The 24,858-nt window shown below is 40.8% G+C and overlaps 1 protein-coding gene and 1 long non-coding RNA gene across 10 annotated transcripts in view; one reads left to right on the forward strand and one right to left on the reverse strand.

The window, feature by feature from the left end:
* VLDLR (very low density lipoprotein receptor) overlaps nucleotides 1-10,740 on the forward strand; it is a 33,028-nt gene extending 22,288 nt beyond the window's left edge. For 5 of the 9 annotated variants that reach the window (XM_058301773.1, XM_058301769.1, XM_058301768.1 and 2 more), the window contains 11 exons: nucleotides 18-137; nucleotides 247-372; nucleotides 834-1,005; nucleotides 1,631-1,849; nucleotides 2,736-2,854; nucleotides 3,461-3,600; nucleotides 3,920-4,061; nucleotides 4,916-5,062; nucleotides 6,455-6,535; nucleotides 7,419-7,588; nucleotides 8,504-10,740. In XM_058301773.1, coding sequence (XP_058157756.1) covers nucleotides 18-137; nucleotides 247-372; nucleotides 834-1,005; nucleotides 1,631-1,849; nucleotides 2,736-2,854; nucleotides 3,461-3,600; nucleotides 3,920-4,061; nucleotides 4,916-5,062; nucleotides 6,455-6,535; nucleotides 7,419-7,588; nucleotides 8,504-8,539 — 1,472 coding nt within the window. In that variant the 3' untranslated portion in view covers nucleotides 8,540-10,740. Of the gene's footprint in view, nucleotides 1-17; nucleotides 138-246; nucleotides 373-833; nucleotides 1,006-1,630; nucleotides 1,850-2,735; nucleotides 2,855-3,460; nucleotides 3,601-3,919; nucleotides 4,062-4,915; nucleotides 5,063-5,986; nucleotides 6,071-6,454; nucleotides 6,536-7,418; nucleotides 7,589-8,503 lie in introns of all 9 variants that reach the window. The other 4 variants (XM_058301771.1, XM_058301767.1, XM_071216704.1 and 1 more) reach the window with 1 other exon arrangement.
* A 5,820-nt stretch (nucleotides 10,741-16,560) lies between these two features.
* On the reverse strand, nucleotides 16,561-24,239 carry LOC139439403 (uncharacterized). Its single transcript, XR_011649314.1, has 3 exons — nucleotides 24,113-24,239; nucleotides 22,469-22,555; nucleotides 16,561-16,633 (listed from the first exon to the last, which is right to left on the reverse strand). It is a non-coding gene; the product is annotated as an uncharacterized lncRNA (long non-coding RNA).
* Nucleotides 24,240-24,858: the final 619 nt, after the last annotated feature.

Below are 24,858 nucleotides of genomic sequence, written 5' to 3' on the forward strand. Positions count from 1 at the left end.
CTATGTTTTTGTTCCAGATGTAAATGAATGCTTGGTCAATAATGGCGGATGTTCCCATATCTGCAAAGATCTAGTTATAGGCTATGAATGCGACTGTGCAGCTGGGTTTGAACTGATAGAGAGGAAAATCTGTGGAGGTGAGTGGAAGAAGAGCACCTGTGAACCCTGGGGGTGATGGCAAAGGGCAAAATGTAGATATTTAGTCAGGTATAGGAACAACAAAACTAATTCTAATTTCCCTCTTAGATATTGATGAATGCCAAAATCCGGGACTCTGCAGTCAAATTTGTATCAACTTAAAAGGCGGTTACAAGTGTGAATGTAGTCGTGGCTATCAAATGGATCTTGCCACTGGCGTGTGCAAGGCAGTAGGTAAATGGACTTGGACTGATGTTGCTCTGGTACCTTTATGAGTAAGTGCTTATGAAAGGTAGCACCGGTGACCAGTCAAATTAAACATAAAATTAAAATAGCATGCAAGAGCAAAGCTACTAAACTCATTCCCCAGACACCTGCCTTGGTCATTCCTTTTGCATATGATACAGTGGATACCTACCAGGTTTGCTTGCCTCCTGCTTCTGAGACTTCAGTGCAATTCAAATGAGAAACTAAGTTACTCATTGGCCACCCTATTCACTTTTGACCACTGAGGCCCCAGGACTGCCTTCCTAACCCGTGGGAAGCACTTGCAGGGGCGAGAACTCCAGGAAGGGGTATGGCTGAGGTGTTCAGGAGGACCTGGGCCCTGAGGGCTCCTCTGTGCAGAGGAGGTGACTTAGGACAACCTTGCCTTCTTACGGCGAGACTAAATAAGCATGACTTCTGTCTTGTAGGCAAAGAGCCAAGTCTTATCTTCACTAATCGAAGAGACATCAGGAAGGTTGGCTTGGAGAGGAAAGAATATATCCAACTGGTGGAACAGCTAAGAAATACTGTGGCCCTTGATGCTGACATCGCTGCTCAGAATCTATTCTGGGCTGATCTAAGCCAAAAGGCCATCTTCAGGTAACTTTCAGTTCTAGTCTTGGTGTCTTGGCATGGTGGGAAGGTTTGAAAAGGAGGCTTGGCATACAAGTTTCTCTTGTCTTTAGTTCCAGTCTAGCATCTAATTATCTTGTCATATTAAATCTAAACACTGATTCTATAACTATTAAATTACTATTGCTTCCTATTTAGAAACCAACAGTTATGCAAACGTCCGACGGTTTACAAATGCAAAACATTTGTCCACAGCTATAAAACTAATTGATGGCATCTTAATTTCTCACATTTCCTCCCCTTTACATACAGTTAATTGAGAACTAACTATTCCTTGTTGCTATAAATAGAAATGGTAGTGGCATCTGTTTCTGTTGTGAACAATAGAAGGTCAGATGATAGCTACTGAAACAAATGGATTCACTTAGAAGCTCTTATATATAGATGACATATCAACAAAGGGTTACCTACAATATTATTCACTAATATTAGTATCAGTAAGGAACATGGTTAAATGATTTGAAGTGGTGAGCAGTGCTATTACTAGAGTTCTTTCTGAGTGAAGTTGTTGACCATTTTGTGAGCAGAAAGTCCAGTCTCCAAGCTCTAGTGTGCCAAACTCTTAAATTTCTTGTGACCTATTCTGTTTCAGTGCCTCAATTGATGACAAGGTTGGTAGACATGTTAAAATGATCGACAATGTCTATAATCCTGCAGCCATTGCTGTTGATTGGGTGTACAAGACCATCTACTGGACTGATGCGGCTTCTAAGACTATTTCAGTGGCTACCCTAGATGGAACCAAAAGGAAGTTCCTGTTTAACTCTGACTTACGAGAGCCTGCCTCCATAGCTGTGGACCCATTATCTGGGTTTGTATTCTGTGTTTTTCCATCATGTAGCCTTTGGTTGCTATCTGTGAAGGCCTGCAGCTTTGCTCATACTTGAATTAGTACTTAAATCTCAAGACTTAGCAGTTCTCCATGATAAAGAATTATCCAGTCCAAGATGTCAGTAGTGCCACAGCTGAGAAACCCTGGAGTGGCCTCATGTCTGTGACAGGCTCTTCTCCTGGGCACAATGACTGACTGCAGGTTTGACGTGAATGAAACAAGAGTACAGATTTGATGTACACCACGAGCCGTATCTGAATGCTTTTGCCCACCCTTCAGCCCAAGTGGTCTTTAAAGTTTGCCTGAACACACTGTATTAAATACTCAGTACTATCATGAATCATGGGAATCGTGGTAACTACGGTGCCTTAAGGCTTTCATGTAGAAGTAGAAATTGTTTGAAAGTCCATTTGAAATAAGCATACCTTTTTTAGAAACATTTCACAGAGGGGCTCCCCCACCTTGCCACTAAGTTATACAGAAGACAGTTTAGGAAGTTGACCCAAGCTGTAGTAATCCCAGTTGGCCGTGTGAACTCACTTTAGAACACAGTCATCTGGTTCCTGCTTCCAAACATAAAGGTTATTAATCTTTCACTCCTCTGGAAGAATTGGCCTTCCCTAAAGGAAATGCTTAGGGATGAAAATGAGGTATCAGACTTGCATAGATTAACATAGTTCATAATGAGCTTGTAGATTCTTAGCCTTAAACTTTGTTTCCTGAGAATGTAATTCACACCCTGGTGCTGTTTGCTCTAGGGAATTTATCCTTTTGAGTTTCCATGCAGTCTTCGAACTGTTGCTTCTATCTACAACTCTGTTCCTTCTCAATCACTGAGATTTATTTCTAATCTAATTCTTCCCAGCTTTGTCTATTGGTCGGACTGGGGTGAACCAGCTAAAATAGAGAAGGCAGGAATGAATGGATTTGATAGACGGCCACTGGTGACAGTGGACATTCAATGGCCTAATGGAATTGCCCTTGGTATGTATGTTCTTCCTTCCTCATCTACCAATTCAACTCTCCTCATAACATTTTAACTTATCTCCATAGTTAAATTGACTATAACTGACAACTCTCATTGTTCCTTCTAGAGCAGGAGGTTTGGATGTGAGGACTTGAGCCATATAAGTGAAATGGTGAACTTAACATATCTTTCATAACTATTGGCTTTGTTGTCCATTTGGACCTAATATGTGACACAAATACAGTGAATCTTGGACCTTAAGGAGTCTCATAATTAATATTTGTGGCACAAGTATCATGGTATTTCCTGAGTTGCAAGCTTTTAACAGTTTTATTCTGGCTCACCAGAGAAGAAAAATAAAACACTAACCTCTTTTTATACTTTGTATAATGTGATTAGCATTTTTAAGTCATTTACTTGGAGAATTTTAGGAGTGCACTCAGCCCCCAAAATGAACATGGGTATGGACTCTACCTACTGCTTTGAGAGGTTTTGGGGGCCTTAGTTAAGAACCCCTGCTGTAGAAGGAACCATGGATGTAGAATATTAGATTCCTTAGTATTTTAAATGTAAGCAAGAGCAGTTGTGGCTTATCATACAATGACAATTCTTTTCCTATCTAGACCTTATAAAAAGCCGCCTCTACTGGCTTGATTCCAAGTTGCACATGTTATCCAGTGTGGACTTGAATGGCCAAGATCGTAGGCTAGTCCTAAAGTCTCTGGAGTTCCTAGCTCATCCTCTCGCACTAACAATATTTGAGGTAAGACTGTGTCTAACATCTGAGTATGTACCTTTGAGTTACTGTTGCACTTTGGGGAGAATAATAGGCATAGGGACAAGGGCAAAGGAGCATGACTTGAGAAACTGCTTTTACTTAAAACCTGGTACAAATTAAGTACTGATTCCTCGAGGCACTTCAAGAAACCTGAACTTGCTTGTCTTAAACGGTTTTACATCTAACATCCCAGACCAGCATTAAATAAACTTGATTCATTAAATGGGCAGGAAAGAATGATGCCTTTACACACTGACTTTTGTTAATCCTAAGTATTCATGCTAATTTGGGGGTTCTGTTTTAGGACCGTGTCTACTGGATAGATGGGGAAAATGAAGCGGTCTATGGTGCCAATAAATTCACTGGATCGGAATTGGCCACTCTAGTTAACAATCTTAATGATGCCCAAGACATCATTGTCTATCACGAGGTTGTGCAGCCATCAGGTAACATGGGGGAACACATGCTTAATGGCTACTTTAAAGGCAGCAGCATGACTCTTCCCTGCAGGATCTCAGTAGCTCCTCAGAACCTCAATTTTCTCTAAATGGAACTTTGTCCTCTAATATCTTATGTCAAACACTTTAAACTTGGTGTTCTCTATATCCTATGTCTAGCTACCTGATGAAATGGTTTCAGAACTTCCGTGCTTTTCTTGTCCCTCAACCCTCAGTGTCAAACCTTTTATTTCTGTCTCTTCTGTATCCTCTTGGCCCTCTTAGCTTCTTGCTAAGATTATGGCAGTAGCCACCAAAGTAGCTTTTGTGCCACCAACTTTCCCTTCCTTCACCATTACTAGGTAACTTATGTAGGATTGTGTAGATCCTTGAGTATTTCTGGCCCTGTCAGTCCTCTGCACAAAACACTTGGCTGGTACTATCTAAATAAAAACCCTCAAAGCTGCCTGCATCAGGGTTCCCTTCCACTTTGTGGGAATAATGCAAGACAGAGCCAGGAGAACATGCTTGGTCTCCTTCCTCTGAACCTTCACTCTAAGCTCTGAACCAACAGTGAGTACCAGTCCTGGTTCATCATCTTCTTTCCCCACCTGCTCGTTTAAGACATAACTTGGATTCTATCTCCAAGAAGTCCATTTACATCTGTAGTGTTCTTGTAGCATGCTGCTTGTACCTCTGATGCTTAGTCTTCACTGCTTTGGTTTCATTGGATATTTGATGGAGCAGAGAAGCTTAAGCTCCTCGAGGATAAGGACTCAGTATTTAGAACAGGATTTTATATATACTAAGCATTGGAACACCTACCTAAAGGACTTTCTTTTTTTTTTTTTTTTGCTAACTAGGTAAAAATTGGTGTGAAGAAGACATGGAGAATGGAGGATGTGAATACCTATGCCTGCCAGCACCACAGATTAATGATCACTCTCCAAAATATACCTGTTCCTGTCCCAATGGGTACAATCTAGAGGAAAATGGCCGAGAATGCAGAAGTAAGTCTTTTGGCTTTTCACGCATAAGCAAGGCAGACAACAGGCAATGTAAAATGCACTAGCTATAAAGACCAGTCTGGTTTTAAAGAATTCTGTTTTACTAACTCTTGGAATAGATGTGAGAACATACCATTTATAATTGTATGCCAGGTGTTCATGTCATTACATAAGAACTGACTTTTAACCCATTTCAGAATTAGACTAGATATTGACCAAAGTGTCAACAACCAGCCACATCCTAATTTGTACCCGTTAGTCCCATAAGTGCCCTGAGCTAGCCAAGTTGCAGGTAATTAAACAAGTCATATGTTCCTTGAAGGTGGGAGGAATGAAATTATGCTTAAAGGAAAGCACTGGTTACAGGCCTTCCGTGCGTGACACTAGCTTAATAAACTCACACTTTAACCAAACTTGCATTTTAGTCTCTTGATCTTGGTTTTTGATTAAGTGATGAATTAAGCACACATGTTTGTGAGCAAGGAACTCATAAGGGGAGGTTTTTATTAGCTTAGTTCTGGGTCACTGCAGGGACTGGTTCAGTTTACTGAGAAAATAGTTGCAAGACAATCTGGCAGTACTTAAGACTGGTGTGCCTGTTAATCTGTTTTTCAGAGCCTTCCCTTTAATGTCCAGGAGCCTGGGACATTGTGTAGAGGGTCATTAAGTGTATCTGTGCATCTTTGTGAATTGTCTGACTCCAAATGCTGATTGTTCTGCCTAAAGTCCCAAGTATCTTGCCTCTGTTTTTGCTTGAAGACCACCAGTTCTCTCAATTTTGACACATCAGTCATGCATTTTAGCTCAGCAGGGACTTGTCTATTTAAAATGGTGTTAAAATAGTCTCCCACTGCTTGGCTTATGGACTCAACAACTACCCACTTTGGAACCTTGGCATTAACCAGGTTCTTGGTTTTTATAATTCAGGTACTACAGCCACTGTGCCTTACAGAGATACAAAAGATACCAACATAACAGAAATTGTACCAACTAGTGGACTAGTGCCTGGAGGTATTGGGTTCAGTACTGCAAACCGTTAATTTCAACTAACAGCCACACTCTTTGTATCTGTCGCTTAAATTAATGCAACCTGTAACTATTAGTTCTGCCCCCTGATTGATAACACATATTTAATCTCCAAAGACTTAGAACCTGCAAATCCTAGCCTGACCTGACTAATTAAGGTTCCTATTAAAGAACTGTTAGTTAAATGGCTATTACAGCATGTGACTCTCAAGTCCTTCTAGGCCAGAGGTGTTTCTGTCCTACAGTTCAATTATAGTAAATGCTAAACATCAACCATGGACAGAAAGCGATGAGGCTGTCCACCTGATGGGTAGCTTTCTACATCTGAATTCAGATCCTTCTGAACTGATCCCTTCTGTTCCCTCGTAGGGATCAATGTGACCACAGCAGTGTCGGAGGTCAGTGTTCCCCCCAGAGGGACGTCTGCTGCCTGGGCCATCCTTCCTCTCTGTAAGTAGGATTCCCAACACATCTGCATCCTGTCGACTTCTTACAACAAATGAGTGTTTCTAGTCCCTCTAGAGACACTCTTCTGCATATTCTCACAGCCTTTTACACTATCATAGCACTATGACTCTCATGTACTCATGAGGGAGCACAAATTACAGTTGCTTCCTCTCTCGTGTGGGACGCTGAGTAAGAGCCCATACTTTTCTCTTCACTGGCATTCTTGGCAAAGTGACTGGCAGTTATTTAAATGTTCAGTTATTATGTGAAAGGTGCTTATGGCTTCCCACTTTGGGGTTGTTAGCCTAGCTTATCCCCTTTTATAATAAGTCCCTTTAAGTACCAAGTATTAACTCTATTCTCCCTTAAAAAAATGTATTAATGCTTCATACAGATTAGATACACAGATGCTTAGATGTTTTCTTGAAGAGTTGGGGAAGGGAAATTAAAAATACTTAAGAATTCCTAAACCCAGGGAAAAGAACCTCTAAAGCTCTTCTTGGATATGTGACTTCTAAGGCAATTTGCTGTAATGGCCTCTTTGTCCTAAATTACTGGATTCTAAACTTAGCTAATATACCAGGACCACCTGAAGAGCTCTTCAGAAACTTCTGCAATTCTAATTCAGTAGGCCTGGGTAGTGTGCTCTGGACTGTCCACTTGACCAGATGCAAGTGGCTAGCTCAGCACAAGTCCACAGAATAATGTTTAACCACTGGTCTGAACTTGTTTCCAAGATGCTGGCCCATTTGTATTCTAACTTATCATCCCAGCTTCATAAAACATGAACCTTTTATCAGTGTCAATTCTCATGGACTCCTGAACTCTGCCTTTTTTGTATATTCTGAAACTAGACCTTGCTTAATCACCCTCTAACTTGTTTCAGTGCTCTTGGCGATGGCCGCGGTAGGTGGCTACTTAATGTGGCGGAACTGGCAACACAAGAACATGAAAAGCATGAACTTTGACAATCCGGTGTATCTGAAGACTACTGAGGAGGACCTCTCAATAGACATTGGTAGACACAGTGCTTCTGTTGGACACACCTATCCAGCAGTAAGTCACCTTTGTATCTTTCCACACCATGGCTTGAAGTGAGACTGGTTGGAACAGAGACCACTAACTTGAGCTGCAGCTGCGTGGGCTAGGAAAAGCCATTAGTGAAAATTCCTAAACTTGGAGCAACAATAGAAGGCTTAGGGTCATTAAACCACCAAAAACTTCATCCAATACCTAGAAATTAGACAGCCTAGCCCATTAGAATAAGTCAATTGCTAAGTATTTGACATGTACAGAAAGGCAAATTAGTTCAACTTAAGCTCACCACCTATTATTTGGGATATTTTGGATATAGAAACTATATGTAAAGCTTAGCATTAACCAAGTGGCTTCTTTCTGACTGTTAATCAGTTGCCTACTGGATACTTAAAGGTAAATTAGAATGTTATGTATAGGGGAGTTGACTTAAAGTTAGTATGTAAGGCCAAGATTCACTTAGCCTAAATTACAAAATGGGTTATATGGGAAGGTATCCTATCCCACCTACTAGAGCTAGCTAACTTTTCTTTTAGCAGTAGCATTAATCACTTGTTCTTCCTATGAAATCCAAATGAAGTATTTGGTTTTCATTTCGGGAACAGGCAAAGCTAAACGAGCGCAGAACACTTCCCTCTCCAGCTCTCTGGCGAGCTGTCAAACTGGCCAATTCATGGCATACCATTGTCTTCTCATGGTTTTCTCTAGGTCTCAAAATGATGAATTAGAACAGGCAGAATCAGTTACACTCTTTCTTCACTCTACCAAGTAGTCATAGTTCAAGTTGAATGCCTTAGTATACAACTCAGTACTGTTTCGTATCCAAGTACATTTGCTCTTTGAATGACTAACTCAAAAGCAAGGTCCATTTTAGGGACTGGAGTTGTTAGCAGTCAGTGATTCCCAAGCTCATTCCAAACTTTTTCTTTTCCACAGATATCAGTTGTAAGCACCGATGATGATCTAGCTTGACTTCTGAGATAAGTCTCAACCTTTGAGGTCCAAACCATAATACCACACTTCGAAAGGGTAACCGAACCAGCAGCTGAAGTCTTTCTTCCTGCAGTCTGGAAGAAGATCAAGATATCTTTGTGTGGATCAAGCTTGTGTACTTGACCATTTTTATATTACTTTTGTAAATATTCCTGTCCGCATTCTACTTCAGCTTTGGATATGGTTACCAAGTATCTGTAACCCTTGAATTTCTATACAGTATTGCCACCTCTGGCCAAATATGCACTTTCCCTAGAAAGCCATATTCCAGCAATGAAACTTGTGCTATAGTGTATACCACCTGTACATATAGTGTATAGGCCACCTGTAAATAACCCAGAGAACAATCACTATTCTTAAGCACTTTGAAAATATTTCTATGTAAATTATTGTAAACTTTTTCAGTGGTTGGGGCAATGGCAATAGGATAAAACGGGTTACTAAGATGAAATTGCCAAAAAATTTGTAAACTAATTTTGTACGTATGAATGAAATCTTTGACCTCAATGGAGGTTTGCAAAGACTGAGTGTTCAAACTACTGTACATTTTTTTCAAGTGCTAAAAAATTAAACCATGCAGCTTAACCATGGTTTGTGCCTATTCCTCTAGGATAAACTCCTATAAACAGTCTAAGTAGTATCAAGTATTCTAACTAAATATGTGAGCTATAGATCTTGATGTTGTAGAACTAAGCCTGTACTTGGTCTAGTTTCTCTTACAACCAAGAACTAACTAAAGAGCAAGATACCATTTAACATTTGCTCCCCAAATATTTCTTATTCCGTAAAAGTAGCTACCTTACTGTATACCTAGAACTCCTCTTGCTTAGAGGCAAGTTTCTTTTCTCATTAACTTGTTTCATGATCCAGAAACATGTGCTAGGATTTCAGTCAATTCTGCTTTGTGTATTTAAATAGGCTGTGTTTTCCACATTCTATCATTATATATAGGTCAAGGACAAGTGCCTTGTAAGTCATGGGAAAGGACTTTCTTCCTATAAAAGTCTAGAAAGTCTTATCATGAAGAAAGTTAGGGAGAATAACAAGTAGTGTCGTTCTTGAACAATTTAAGGTAGTGTTTCTCAGTGTGCTCCCAGGACCAGAAGCATCAGCATCAGTTGGGAATTAGTTAGGAATGAAAATTCTCAGGCCTATCCCAGACTTCATGAATCAGGAATTCTGGGGGCCACACTCAGAAATCGGTTTTCAAAAGTCTTTCAGATGATTGTGATATAAACTAGAGCTTGAAAAACACTGTTCTAATGTGACTTCATGGAAAATATAGTTATATTAGCTCCTAATTCAGATGTTTTTTTCAGCCTGCCTGGCTTAGGATGGATTCTTTCTGTGGACAATTTCTGAAGCTTTTTGTATGAAACAGACAAAGAGTATAGGTAGAGATAAAAGTAGCACAGTGGTTTAGTGAGTTCTTCATCAGTTTTGCCAGGCCACTATCTAAAGTCTCAGGATGCCAAGGCACAAGGCTACAAGGTTTGCAGTACTAGAAAGATGCTCCAAGTCCAGAGTGGGGTGGAGAATCCACGCAGTGGCCAATGCAGTGGCAAAAGGATGAAAAGAGCAGTGTTTAAGTAGCTAAATGGGTTGGTGGATAAGCCATATTCCTCTTGAACATGGGTTATAAGGCAGTTGACATCTTGCAAGTAAACCAGTAACCTTAGATAAAGAGGGAAGTTGCTTCTCTGTCTTGTTTAATGAATATGCCCATTTTGGTCAAATGGATTAAAGTAAAAGGATAGGCTAGGAACTTTTATTTGCATGTGGGATGGAGGTCAAGCATGTAAAAGGAGAAGGCCATAATTATTAAGGTAGGATTATCTGCTATCTACCTGTTCCTTATACTACAAATAGTTGTCACACTGAACAGGATGCAGTCTACTGACATGGGTTGGCTGATATGCCTATTTGGTAAGTAGGTGGACATTGATCATAGCTAAACTCTGAAGGCCATTTTGTTTGGTGCTTTAACCCTGCTGTGGTACAAGACTATTGAATGATTATTTTTTTTAATTAGAGTAATACAAAATTCCCTTTTAGGAAGCTTAGAGACAGCATCCTCCTACCCTCACCCCTCTGCTCCATTACAGGGATAATATAGTGTTAATCAACAATAAAACCCAAAGTCGCTTTTTCTGGACAAAATAAAGCTTTATTCTCTGTCATCTCCCTTTGGATGCCGTCTCTAATGTGTTACTTTCAGGTTGCAGGTTCCAACTTCCAATCTTCAAAGAATCTGAAGCATCTAATCCTATACCATTTCTCCACAATAAGAAGTCACAACAAAGACACAAACTCTTACTTAAGAGGTTCAAATTAACTTAAAGAAATAAAGAGGCTAAATATTTCTATGAGATAAAAATAAGTATATGGCTAGACTTCTAATCAATTCATGATGTAATAATAGTTCATGCAGGGCAGAGCTGTGGGTTTTAGGACCCAAACAGGAACTTAAGGAGTCTTGTGTGAAATGTATTGGCATAACTTGGCTGTACCTCTAGAATTTAATGTAGGAAGGAAGTGAATTTGGCCCAAAAGATAGGGCATCTGCCTACCACTTGGGAGGTCAAAGGTTCAAACCCAGGGCCTCCTGACCCATGTGATGAGCTGGCCCACACACAGTGCTGATGCACGCAAGGAGTGCCGTGCCATGTCTGGGTGTCCCCTGCATAGGGGAGCCCCATGCACAAGGATTGTGCCCTGTAAGGAGAGCCACCCAGCACAAAAGAACATGCAGCCTGCTCAGGAGTGGTGCAGCACACATGGAGAGCTGACACAGCAAGATGATGCACACAGATTCTGGGTGCCACTGACAGAAATACAAGCAGACACAGAAAAACGAACAGCGAATGGACACAGCAGACAAGGGAGGGTGGGCAATGAAGGGGGGAGAGAGAAAAAACAAAAACAAAAAACTTAAAAGAATTTAATGTAGGAGATGAGACTGATTAAAAGGTAAAATACAAAGGTTATTGAACACTGAAGGAGAGTTTGGAGTTAAATGAGCCTGTCATATGAAGTGACTGGAAGTGGGTCCTCCAGAGACTTTGGGAATTACTACAAAGAACTGACAGTAGATGAATAAACAGATTTATAGCCTTAGGCAAAGAAATTCAACCAAGTCCTTGAGTCCAAATTTTCTAAGTGGTCTTTGCAAGCTATCTGATTTGGTAAGAAATAGTCCTAGTTCAAACAGCACCCATAAAATATTCTTAGAGCTATTTTAAAGCTATGGTATCATTTCCAAGCCTATGGTGTTCCATTCTTGGTGAATTCAAAGAAAAAAAATTGAGTCTTCAACTTTGACACTTGCTTCTGTTCCTTGTAACTTTTGAAGTCAGAAAATCTTTCTCAGAAGTGAAAAGACAGGTGTGTGTGTGTTTTAAAGATTTATTTCTCTCCCCTCCCCGCCTGCCATTTGTCTTCTCTCTGTGTCCATTCTCTGTGTGTTCTTCTGTGACTGCTTCTATCCTTATCAGCGGCACCCAGAATCTGTGTTTCTTTTTGTTGCGTCATCTTGTGTCAGCTCTCCGTGTGTGCGGCGCCATTCCTGGGCAGGCTGCACTTTCTTTCGCACTGGGCAGCTCTCCTTACGGGGCGCACTCCTTGCGTGTTGGGCTCCCCTACACGGGGGACAGCCCTGCGTGGCAGGGCACTCCTTGCGTGCAATAGACAGGTTTTAAATCACAAAAGAATGGAGTTAAGAATCCTGGGAACAGGAGGCTTACCTAGAAGCTACCATCTAACTTATCTCAATCCCAACCAAAAGATTCTAGTGGGGTTTACTCTTGGATCATGTGGCCTAACTGGAATAATTCCTTAGAATTTTTTCCAAGTGAAATCTTATCTACTGAAGCAGTTTATTATTTTGAACTCAAGTGAAAACTAAACTCCTTACTTAGTGGTAGGGAAACTTGGAAAAAGCGTATTTGCTATGATAACTTAGGTCCAGGAGTGAGGAATGCAACCTGCTAAACTTGAGTCCCTGAATTCGATTTCATAATCAAGTGTTCAGCCTGACTCTCTGGGAAAGTTGAGAAATGTATTGCCATGTTCCAATCATATCCTGGACCTAAATTATGGAAGTTCTGAAATACATAAATGTAGAAAAAGCTTTGCAGGTATCTTGTTTCCAAAAAACTGGGGGGATGAATTTGAAGGTGAAACAGTGGCATTTTGGGACTTAGTTCTCTCAAATCAAGGGTGGAGAGTTTCCGGTTCAAAATGGGTTCATGCGAAGGATGATCAGCCTTTTCCATGCATGCTTCATTCATTTCTACCTTCACTAATGAAAAGCTGAATACGAGTTGGCGGTGAGCTCCTATTTGTGAAATTTGGGGATCCATAGATTAGCTACTAAAAAACTGATTACAGTAGTGTTCTCTCTGTGGTATCTCCTGAATCTTGTATAGCATTTTTGAGCACTGTATATCTGAAAAAAGGGGATAAGATGGGACTGCTGACTCCCAGTTCCCTTGTCAACTAAGGCAGGAAGAGGACAGGTTGAGGATGGGGAGTTTAGTCTCTGCAGATTACCTTGTGCCATAACAAAAGTGATTTTTTTCCCACTGTGCATAACAGGAAAGACTGGTGGCAAGGTGGTTCTGCTTAGAAGCAGAAGGCAATGTTCTGAACCTCACAGGCCTCTGTGTCAGTGTTGCACGTGGTTTCTCAGGCAAGTTACCAATCCCCTTAGTAAAATGGAGGCGATAGGGGCTATCTTGCAGGGACATGCTAAGGGTTAAGCAAAAATGTACCTGAGAAGTTCAGCACAGTCTGGCATTTAGTGTGTGCAAGGCAAACATGCCTGCTAAACATCACTATCAATGATAGGCCTGTTTGTATTTATTGTAGCACAGGTTAAGAACCGGCAAGTGACTTTACCAATAAAAGTTAGGGTGCTTTACTCATTGAGTGTGACATGCATTAGATCCTGTCTCAAGGGTTCTCCACTCTATCAGTCTAATGAGATCTAAGTCTGAAATGTAGGCAGGGATACAGCCTTTGTATAGTTAAAAAGGATTTAAAGGATTAAGTTTAAACCCTAGAAACATAACTTATATGTTTCTGCCTCAAGAAAGTTTAACTTTACTTTCTAGGATACAGAACCATATTTGGGAACAAAAGGACTTTGTATGGCAGCTAAAGCACTTTAACTTTTCCTTAAGTTCTTACCATGTGCTTAATATTGTGCTAAATAATTGCTCTCATGTATTTTCTCTGATCTTTACAGCAACCCTAAGAGGTAAGTATTATCTCCATATGGAAACTGAGGCTACAAACAATGTGTAACTCCAAATCATATGTGTTCACTGCCATCTCTGCTCAAAAGAGGAGGCAGTACTATGTAAAGTTCAAGTTGGATGTAGCTTAGTGTATGCTTGCTGAGTTCCATTTACTACTGACATTAAGATGTTTCAGCAATTTCTCAGTTGTCTCAGATGCCCGTTATGGCCAGAGTCCAATAGGGCAGTGTTCAGGAAGTATAACACTAACACTATTATATCATGATGATCAGCACAGAACAACTTTGTCATCTATGTGTCATGCCTACAAGCTGCTTGAAGTTCCAGAATTATTTTTTCTTGGCCATTCATGTAGAGTAGAAGTACCTTACTGGATTGCAAAGCAAAAGATAAAGATTCCCTAAAGGAATGTATGGACAGGCAACATCATTCCTCTATATAAGATATTGGAGGAAATAAGCTGCAACACAATATAACTTAGATTTTAAGGCTCTCATAGGGAGAGACAAGGTAAAAAAAAAAATGAAAGAGCCAAGACTTGTATCAACTGAATGATGATGCTGTAATTCCAGGACTAGAGCCTAAGATTTTCTGGAATCTACCCTTGAGACCTGGTTATCTTCTCAATTTACACACATGCACTGGCAGGGGATGGTGGGGTGGTGGTTAAGAGAATTCTTTGAACAAGATGACTAGCTTTGACAAAACTCTATGGCTTTTTAAAAAAGTCCCTTGATAATAAAAAGTGATTAACGGCCTGAAATGCCTCAGGAGTCGAGTACATACAACCAAGTTACCACACTCAGGATTTTCAGAATTCTAAAGGCACGCGTTAGAATGCATCCTGTCCTGCTGATCTGCAGATAAGCATTTTTCTTTTTACTAATGAACTGTTCATTTAACTTAAATAAACATTTATTTTTGAGATAAGTGTGAGCCTTTCCTTTTTCTAGAGAACTGTTATAAAAAATTTTCTTAAAATATTTCTCACTTTCTCCGCTGGATCACTGAAGGTGGCCCAGTCACCTCTCTGTGGGAAACAACTAGAGCCACCCACACCTGGATTTCTCAAACTGAAGAAACCATGAAAGACATCCCCTTCTTTGCCACACATTGAAGCACTGTTAGTCCCTCTCCAGAGGCAGACAGTGCTTCACTGTCTCAAGCTCCCTTTTTCCTCCCCTTCCCTTAAAGAAAGAAAATTCAGAGCTGCTACGAGCCATGAATGTCAGTCCAGAGCTGCCTCGCTATGCATGCTTGAGAGCGGGCAATACCTGGCTAAAGGGAGGATACCCCAGGATGGCAGAACAAGATTGGCCTTGCCAAGCAAGTAAAATCAATGCTTTCCCCTCATCAGCACTTCAGCAGTGTGAGTTGGGATTCATTTATGCATAGGATTTTAACACAAAGGCTGGAGTTTTGTGAGCCTTTGAAATATTCCATCTGAGATTTTCCAAGCAATGGCCCTCAATTGTTTGAATTTTGTAGGGTGCTAAACTTTGAAATTGATTCAGGTGTTCTAAAAGAGTAGTGGGAGGAAATAAGCAAAAAAAAAAGGGAAAGAGAAACTGTCACACACACACACACAGATGAGCCTTTAAAAACTCAACCAGGGAGTCTTTTGTAAGTGAGATGTGGAATAAATACCAGCTATGCAGTGGGATAGATGGGAGATCGGTTTTCTTCACCACTTAACCAGCTGTGGTACTAGGTAAGTTGCTTATCATCTAGGCTTCTGTCCTCTAAGATTCATACCTACCTACCTTCATAGGGTTCTTGTAAGAGACAGAAACAACATGTGTAAAGTGATTTGCTCAAGTAACAGCTGCCAAATAATCATGATTCATTTTTTTCATTTTTTTAAAAAGTGAAGTTAAAGGCCTTTACACCTTTATTTGTGTCCATTTTGGGACCTGATTTTGATCTGTCTTCTTTTGTTAAAATCCCATTTGCAAGTATCCCTTCTTAGGTCTCTCCTTGAAATGCTAGCATTTGGCAATTTTTTTTACTCCAAAAAAAAAAAATCTGTCCTATACCTATTAGCTTTGAAGAAGCCCTCATGGATGTGACCAAATACTGATTACAAAAAAGACATGACTGGTTTAAGCTCACTATTGTACAAAGAGAAGCTAGTTTAACAATGGGGGAAGAACACTGGCTAAAAGTAGTACTGCTCAGGAAAGTAAGGTTATACTCTTTGAATTTAGAGCACTTAAATTTGCTTGACTCTAATCTTAGAAATGTAGGAAAGGTCTGGACATTGAATTAATGCTGTTAACTGATGCTGTAGTTTCTAGTTCAGAGGCATTTCTTGCCTACTGGTTGATTGAGGGCAGAAAGTAATTTCAGCCCTAGTCTTTGCTAGGTTTTCTTAAATTTGCCCATATACACATGAAATTTCCTGAGGATTCCTTCTTTAAAGCTGAAAGAAAATTTGCCTTTTGACCTGATCTCAAACAAATAGCCTTGTGGTTCCTTGAGAACAGCTTATAAATGGTGGAGGATGCTATTAGGTAACTAAATAGCAACTGGTCTTTCTCCTCAGGTCTCAGGAGAGGAGACTGTTGAGTGACCATTTCTAAAAGGCCCTAAGCCAGTTTTATAATTGGCATATCCCGGATTGAACATCACCTAGGAGAAAACTAAAATAGTTCTGGGAATTTTAATGAAATTAAGGAAGGATATATGGACCAACTACACACACACATACACATTCACATGCTTTGTCTTTACTTTAATCATTTGTTCAATGGTTCTGGATTCTGGGGAGCCAGTAGAGAAGAAGTCCCGTCCTTCATGGTGCTCATTCCATCTGGGAGAAAGGCACAAAACAGACATTCAATATGTTAGGCAGTGAGAAGAGCTGTGAAGTAAAACACAACAGGGTAAGCAGAGAGAAGCTGAGATAATGTGCTAATTTAGATGAAGTGGCCTCCAAGGAAATGACATGAGCAGAGAACCTGGAGGAATTGTGGGGACAAGCCCATAGAAGTGACACAAAAGCATGAGTCCTCTGGCAGGAGCATGCTTGATTCATATAAGGAAAAGCAAGGAGTCCATGAAGTTGGAAGTGGCCAAGGCAGAATGGGAGGAGATAACCAAGGATGTAGGCTTTGAAGGCCATGGCTGGACTTGGAGTTTGCTTTTGAAATGATGGGATGACTTTAAAGGACTTGGGGCAGGACAGTGACATGCAAATTTTCAAGGATCACTTCGGCTGCTCTGTTGAGAACAGTCTGCAGGGAGTCAAGAGTGAAAAGAGGGAGACAGGTTAGGAGCCTTTGGCAGGTAGGCGGCAGTGGCTTGGGCTGGACTTGTAGGGAGAGAAGAAACTCTTCTTCATGTCTAGTGTGTACATGACAGGGTGCATGCATAGGCTGTCTTCCTGGAGTGCAGAATGTTTCATGTTAGATGGCCCCCTCTGTCCAGGACATCACCTGGCCTGGTCCTCTCCTAGACTGCCTGCCTGCTGGATGTTAGCTTGGCACACACTGGGCAGGGTTGACAGGCACAGCCTGGACATTGCTGAGAAACCAAATAAAGCTGCACGGAAGCCAGGAGGAAAGCCAGGCTTCTCCTTCCTAACCCAAGAAGTTAGAATCTAGAAGAAAAGAGCCTGGAGCATAAATCCCAGCCCAACAAAAGAACAAGGATTTTAGCCATTCAGGGTGTGACGTTTACTACCCTTCAGGCAAAGCCATTCCTTGTACACACTTTGGCAGAGTACATGTTGGTATAGAGTTCTTCACATTAAGCTCTTAAAGTAGCATCCTCTGAAGGTATTTCTTATGCATGCAATTGGTTTTTAATTTAATATATTCAGACAGAGTCTAGCATTCTCTCTCTATACAAATGCTTTATATTTCCCGTTACCTGCCTGGTCCCTGAAGGCATTGAAGAATGATCAAAACTACTTTTCTGAATAAATTTTAGAATGGAAATTTCTGAGAGTAAAGGGTCCCCAAGGTCACTGAGTCTGGTTCCTGTCTGATAGGGGAGGGAGCAGGCCCCAGTTGGGGAAGCAGAAAGTGTCAGCCTAGAATTACCCTGTATGGAGAGCCTTTTCATCAGACAATGTCTTAAGTCACCCACAGAGTAACAACTACCCTCCTAATCCACCTATAAGTTCAACAATAGCTTGCCAGCTTTAATAGAAAGAAAACCATATGGAAGACAAAGAGCCTCCTAGTCCCAAAATTTGAAGAAAATATTTTTTAATGCCTCAAAGGAAAAAGTGAGGTGAGTCTCTGAAAGCACCTAAGCATGTCATAGAATAGAAGCTGCATACCAAAAAACCATTTATGAAACAGAAAACAGCCTTTTCCCAGATGCGGTCTCCAGCACCTGTTTACATTCAGGATAGAAAACCAACCTCCTATATCTTGGGACCCAGTAACCTCCAGAAAGGAGCACGCTGAGAAGAAAGCCTACGTGCTTTGCCTCACTGCTCCCACCCGAAACAGACATGGTGTTCCCAGCACTCTGCAAACTGTCTCTACTATGAGACAGATACGATTTCAATGGGCTTAATTAGTAGTGCCAGTTCTCCAAAAGTAGCACACAAGTTTGTATACAATGTCAAGTGCCATCAGAAAGACAGCAAAATTGGAGTGGAAAAGATTATTTTAAACCAAAATGAACCATGGCTTCTTTTACTCATCAGGAAGGCTGTAATGACCCCGGGAAAGGAAGTGTCTATATTGCTATGAGGGAAGGAAAATCTTTGGATGTGCAAAGGGAGGTCCTGAGCCATTCTAGGGAATGGGCTACAGGGAACTGAGCTGCTCTGCACACTAAGAAGAGAGTGATGGCGTCAGGGGTGGGGAAGTTGCTGTGACCAGGGGAGGGCAATGTGGTGTGCAGGGAAGTGTGAGGCTCAAACTGACAGGCAAGAGGAATATCCCATGTTCAGTTTGGGGTTGCTTACAATTTCTGTAAACCCTTTCACCGCCCCAGTCCATAGCACACACCAACACCTTGTATGAGTGGCTTTTGAGGAAAATCACAGAAAGGAACCCAGTCCTAGATCAGGGCTGACATAGAAAGAGATCAAGGAAAGGACTTGAATTAACTAGACTACTTCAGCAGCTCCAAGAGCTCAGACCCATATTGCACAGGCACCGCAGGACTCTTAGAACTCTTTGGCTGGGACAGTGGACTTTCTACAGCATGTGAAATGGAAATTCAAGACAGTATTAGGGAAGCGGACTTGACCCAATGGATAGGGCGTCCACCTACCACATGGGAGGTCCACAGTTCAAACCCTGGGCCTCCTTGACCCATGTGGAGCTGGCCCATGCGCAGTGCTGTGCACCAGGAGTGCTGTGCCATGCAGGGGTGTCTCCTGTGTAGGGGAGCCCCACGCGCAAGGAGTGCACCCCGTAAGGAGAGCCGCCCAGCGCGAAAGAAAGTGCAGCCTGCCCAGGAATGGCACCACACACGTGGAGAGCTGACACAACAAGATGATGCAACAAAAAGAAACAGATTTCTGGTGCCGCTGATAAGGATAGAAGCAGCCACAGAAGAACATACAGTGAATGGACACAGAGAGCAGATAACTGGGTGGGAGGGAAAGGGGAGAGAAATAAATAAAAAATAAATCTTAAAAAAAAAAAAGACAGTATTACCTGGTGCTTAAGGGGCAGAGTGGCTCTGGAAGATCTTTGGGTAACACCCACAAGCTTATTAGTTGGATCTGGTGGTTTTTCAGTGACATATACTCAGCATTTTGCTAGTTAGGGTACAGAAATTGTTACAGCAATGGCCTGTAGAAGCTTGGAATATTTCAAACTATGGAATCATCTTTTTAAAATGCAAATACGACCAAATCACTCCCTAATTTAGATGGCTTCTTGTTGTCTATAGAATGAAGGCCAAGCTTCTGGGGCCGGTGGATAAGACCTCTGTGGCCTAACCCTTGCTGCCCAGCCCTCCTATCTGCTACAGTTCTCCACCCCAAACCTGAGGCTCCGATTATCCTCAACTGTTTGTGATCCTCATCCATCCTCCAATTCCCCCACACACACATACTCACACACACTGCTCTTGCCTCTTAGATAAATCTGTGCCTTTGCTTGTGCTCTCCTCTCTGCCTTGAAGCCTCTTCCCACCTTTCCTCACCTGGCTCTTACTCATCTTCCCAGACTTAGCTCAGATATCACCTCCTCCAGGAAGCCCTAATTTGGGTCATGCGTCTCTTGTCTACCCTGTATATAATTCTATAATAACATGCACAACTTTATATTAAGATTGTCTCTTTGTATATGTAACTCCATGACTGAATCATATACAGGCTTCTTTAATGTAAGAACTAAATATTAATAATCTTTGTGCTCCCTGTGTTTGGCACAGAGTTGGGCACTTCCAAAGTGCTCAAATACTGTTTGTTAAATTAAACTGATCCCACAAATGTAAGCAATAGATTATTTTGTAAATAATCTATTACATACCAGAGCTGAGACCTCCAATGGAGGAAGCAATTGCCTCCTGAAAGATGTTGACTTGAGAGATAATTTGCCTGTTCTGATGATGTCTTAAACCAGGGGTTCTTAATCTTTTTTGTCCCATGGACCCCTTTGCCAGTCAGGTGAAAAACATGAATTCCTTACTAACTCCACACTATACTGTGTATTATTTAATAAATACATCACACCCACACCAATACGTCCCCACAAGAATAATGTTTTTTTGAATTTTCAATTCTTAACCCCTGGTTAAGAACCACTGTCCTAATGGCTCACATAAGTTGGAGGTCCTTTTGTATATCTACTTTCTGGGAAAGCAATGCTGTCCTTTGCATTTATACCATTATAGCAAATCCTCTGTCCTTGAGGGTAGACTTATCATTTTGAAACATCAAAATCATTGATTTCTAGGGTATATATTTAATGATTTAATGGGTATAGTACTAATTATAGGTTCAAATAAATGGGAAAGAACCATATGTAGGAAATTTTAAATGAGTCTAACTCTGATACATTGGGGAGAGGGGTTATCATATATTCCAAGATAAGGCCCACTGATGGGGTTCTTATTTCCTGGGGCTGTCTTCCCTGCCTATAATGTCTAGATGTCTCTAGAGCCCCCAGGAGCACCCTATTTGAGGCACTATATACTGTGGCAGACAGTGAGATCCTCTTGAGACATGCATAAGTGTAACCTCTGGAATGACCTCCCAACTCATTTTGAAACCTCTTAGCCATAAAAACTCATTTGCATTTAATATTCCTACCTTGTGGTCTAGGTCTTTCTCCAAATGTATTGTTAGGTGACACTTGGTATTAATCCCTCAGTGCCAGGGAGGTTCATCCCTGGGAGTCATGTCTCATGTCGGTGGAAGGGGAAAACAATGAATTTATATACTGAGTTTGGCATAGAGAGAGGCCATATTTGAGCAACCAGGAGGCCTTCAGGAGGTAACTCTCAAGCAATATATATTACCAGGCAAGGCTTTGATTTCATAAGAATAAGGTTCATAAGTACAAGAATCAATATCAAGGGTCCAGGTCATTGGTCTGTCCTCCTTTGCTAGGCACTGCCCATGCATTCCAGAATTCGCACCACTCTATGAGAGAATGTAGCAGGACTCACCAGAATGGGAATTCAATATTCCATCAGTTATTCTATGGCAGAGTTGCTACCAATACCTCCTCTCCAGTTCATCAGACTCACTCAGGACAACTAACAAAAGGATGATGATGAACAATGCCTAATTCAAGAATCAGAGATTACCTTCAACTGCAAGCAAGACATTTCTATCCATCTGCTCCATGGGATCTAAGCCCCCTCTCAATTGGAAGCACAGTGGGCATCACCATCCCCAAATCCTCAAGATAGATGAATGAACAAAACATAAAGGGGGAATGCAACTGTGGACTAAAGTAGGCTTATTATATTCTAGTAATAGGAGAACTTGTAATATTGATATAAAGACAGTGATTACCAGAGGTTCTGAGGGGAGGGAGAGGGAACAACAGGTGGAACATGTGGCATTTTTGAGACATTGGAATTGTTCCCCATGATATTACAATGATGGATCCCAGTCATTTGTCATAACCTATAAAATTGTGTGGTGCAAAGTGTAAACCATAATATAAACTATGGACCATAGTTGGTAGCCATGCTTCAGTATGTGTTCATCAATTGTAATAAATGTACCACACTAATGAAAGAGGTTGTTAATGGGGGGAAATGTAGGAGGAAGAGGTGGTAGGCTATATGGGAACCCCTAAATTTTCAATGTAACATGCATGTAATCTACAGCTCCTTTAAAAATAAAGAAAAAATTATTTCTAAAAAAATCATTAATCATTCTGTCAGTGAATATCAATCTGTCAATGCTGGGCAATAGTTTAAGACTCCTAATGAGGAACTCTTATAAAACATACTTAGAGCCAATGCTTTGAAATCAACACTTAACCAGCTAAGAGGACTGCTTTGAATGAGGTAACATTCATCTAGGTAACTCTATAGATGTGGCACTACTGAAAAATTATCCAGTAATGTAATAATCATACCTATTATTTCATGGTGCAAAAATCAAGAGTTCTGGGTATTTTGTGTGTTTAGAGCTGATATGCCAACTAAGAACCTTAATCAGGCATGGCTACAGAAGTGCTATATCCCACAAGCTTCCATGTGTTCTTACCCAAGTTAGCAGAATATTGTTGGACATCATCAGCGATCCAGGCAATATTTATTGGTCATCTACTATATGTGCAGAGTCCTGGGAACTCTGAAACAAACAGATAATTGAGACAAAGTCCCTGTTTTATATATATAACATTTAAGTAACAAAACAAAGCTGTGCTAAGTGATTACCAAATGGATATGCCTAGTAGATAGTAAGCTCTTTAAGAGCATAGAAGATGGAGAAATCTTTGTGGACTGGCATAATCATGGAAGACTTGATGGGTAAGGGAATTGTTTTTGTGTCCACCACTAAAAAACAGACGCCTCTTTGAAAGTTTGATGAAGTCAACAGATTCTCCCATAAAACTACACAAATTTTTTTCATTTAATTTCAGTGATTTTTGCATCTCCTGACATCTGTATATTATAAAGATGTGTGTAACCCAGGTTAAAAATCTCTGATTTATACATTTAAATAAATTCAATTTCCTATGGCTGTATCCCTTTTCCTAAAATCATACACATGGGTTCTCTGAGATAACATCAAAACAGTAGTATTTGCAAGCAGAATTAATATCTTATTTAAAAGCAAACATAACTGACCTTTCTCTGTGGAATTGTAACATTTGGAACTTATTTACAAAACACTCCTGTGGTATAATTTTGGCTTGCCCTGTGTTATTTATCAGGTGTGTGTATTTTGAGTCCTGCACACTAAAAATCGCTTCATATCCATATCCATGCTTCAACTCTAGAGAGTTTGGTGGGCCATCACAGCAGAAGCGTGACTGCCAGAGCTATGAGATTTGGGTTCCAGTCTTAGTTTTGCCCTTTACTTGCTTTATGATCCTGGAAATTTCTCTTCCATCTCCAAACCTTAGTTTCTTCGTCTATAAAATGAATCCAGGATAAAATTTTGCTTTAGTTACTTCATATGATTGTTGAAGACCAGGTGGGATAACAGGTGTATATTGTCCAAATGTCAGCTATTTTTTTCAGATTTATTTGAGTAAAAGACAATTGCCATTTGTACGTTTTATGGGTTTACTTCCCAGAAAGAAGTTTGACGTCATGGGCTTTTAGTTTTCAACAGAAATCACCATGCAGAATGTTCTGTGTTTAAAATAAAGCCACCCATCTCAACAATGCCAAAACCATTCACACTAATAATGCCAAGTGAAAGCCCTTCCCTAATCCCTTTATTTTTGCAGTTTGCATTACTAAGCTTTCAGGTTGGCAGGGACTAGTCTATCCCAAGAACTGATGCAATAAATTGAAACTAATTGAGAGTGGCCAATGAAATCAGATGGCTCAAATTGCCATATTGTTCTTAAAAAAATAATAAATAGTATGGATGGGAATATGTCAGCTACCATGCCCAGAAAAGGAGATTCTGTTTGTTGAAAATGACAAATCTCCAGTGGTTTGAACTGACAGTGACTTTAGAGAGTTGTGTTATGACAAGTCCCTCACATCTGTGTTTCTTTTATGACTCTTTAAACCTGTAAAGAGAAAATCTGTGATCATCATTTTCAATTAAAAAAAATGAGAACATTACAGTAATTTAAAAATGCTGCAATCTAACTGCAGACTTGGCCCTTCATAAAGCAAGTGTCAAGCCAGGCTGGATTTATTTAGCTGAGTTAGAAAGCCTCGATACCTAGAGTCATTCCTCAGGGCCATAGCAGCAGCTTCCCAAAAGCCTCTTCATAAAGAAAGAACATCTTCCAGACTCTTTGCTGATTTCATCAAATGGAATCACTTTCAGTTCCACATGGGGAATTCCCCCAAGCCTGTGAAAGATTCAAAAGAGCTTTATCTGGAGGAATTTTGGAAATGAGAATATCATGTTTTTCCCAGGGCTTATACCCAGGCTATTATGGCTAACTTATCTCCTGCCCACTGCTCCCAGATTCATCTCCCCAAAACATACTTTACAGATATATCTTTACTTGTGGAAACCACTGGAGGTTTCTGAGCAAAGCCCAAGCTCTTGATCCTGGCACTCTGGAGTCAGGGCTGCATATCCCTGTTTCATCTTCTCTGCCAGTCCTGCCAAACGTCCACATCGGTCAACTAGAGTGCCACGTGCCTTCCAACTCCATGTCTTAACGAGTGGCTCCCACCAACAAAGTCATGCCTACTTCTTAGATCTAGTTAAAAGCCTGCCTCTCTTCCAAGACTCCACTCAAGCTCCATCTTTCTGAAGCCTCCCTTAATTGCTGCCTTTAAATTCCTTTGCCGCCCTAGGTCTCCCCTATGCATTTGGCATTTTTCTTATGCCACTTGTATCTTCATCTTTTTATGTGTAGGGCCCATTTCCCCAACTAGAGTGTAAGCCATAGGAGGGCAGGCAACCAGTTTTGTGTCTCTTGGTATCCTCTGCTCCCAGCCAAACTCTGAGCT

Source organism: Dasypus novemcinctus, chromosome 8 (assembly GCF_030445035.2).
Source record: "Dasypus novemcinctus isolate mDasNov1 chromosome 8, mDasNov1.1.hap2, whole genome shotgun sequence".
In the NCBI taxonomy this organism is placed as follows: Eukaryota; Metazoa; Chordata; class Mammalia; order Cingulata; family Dasypodidae; genus Dasypus; species Dasypus novemcinctus.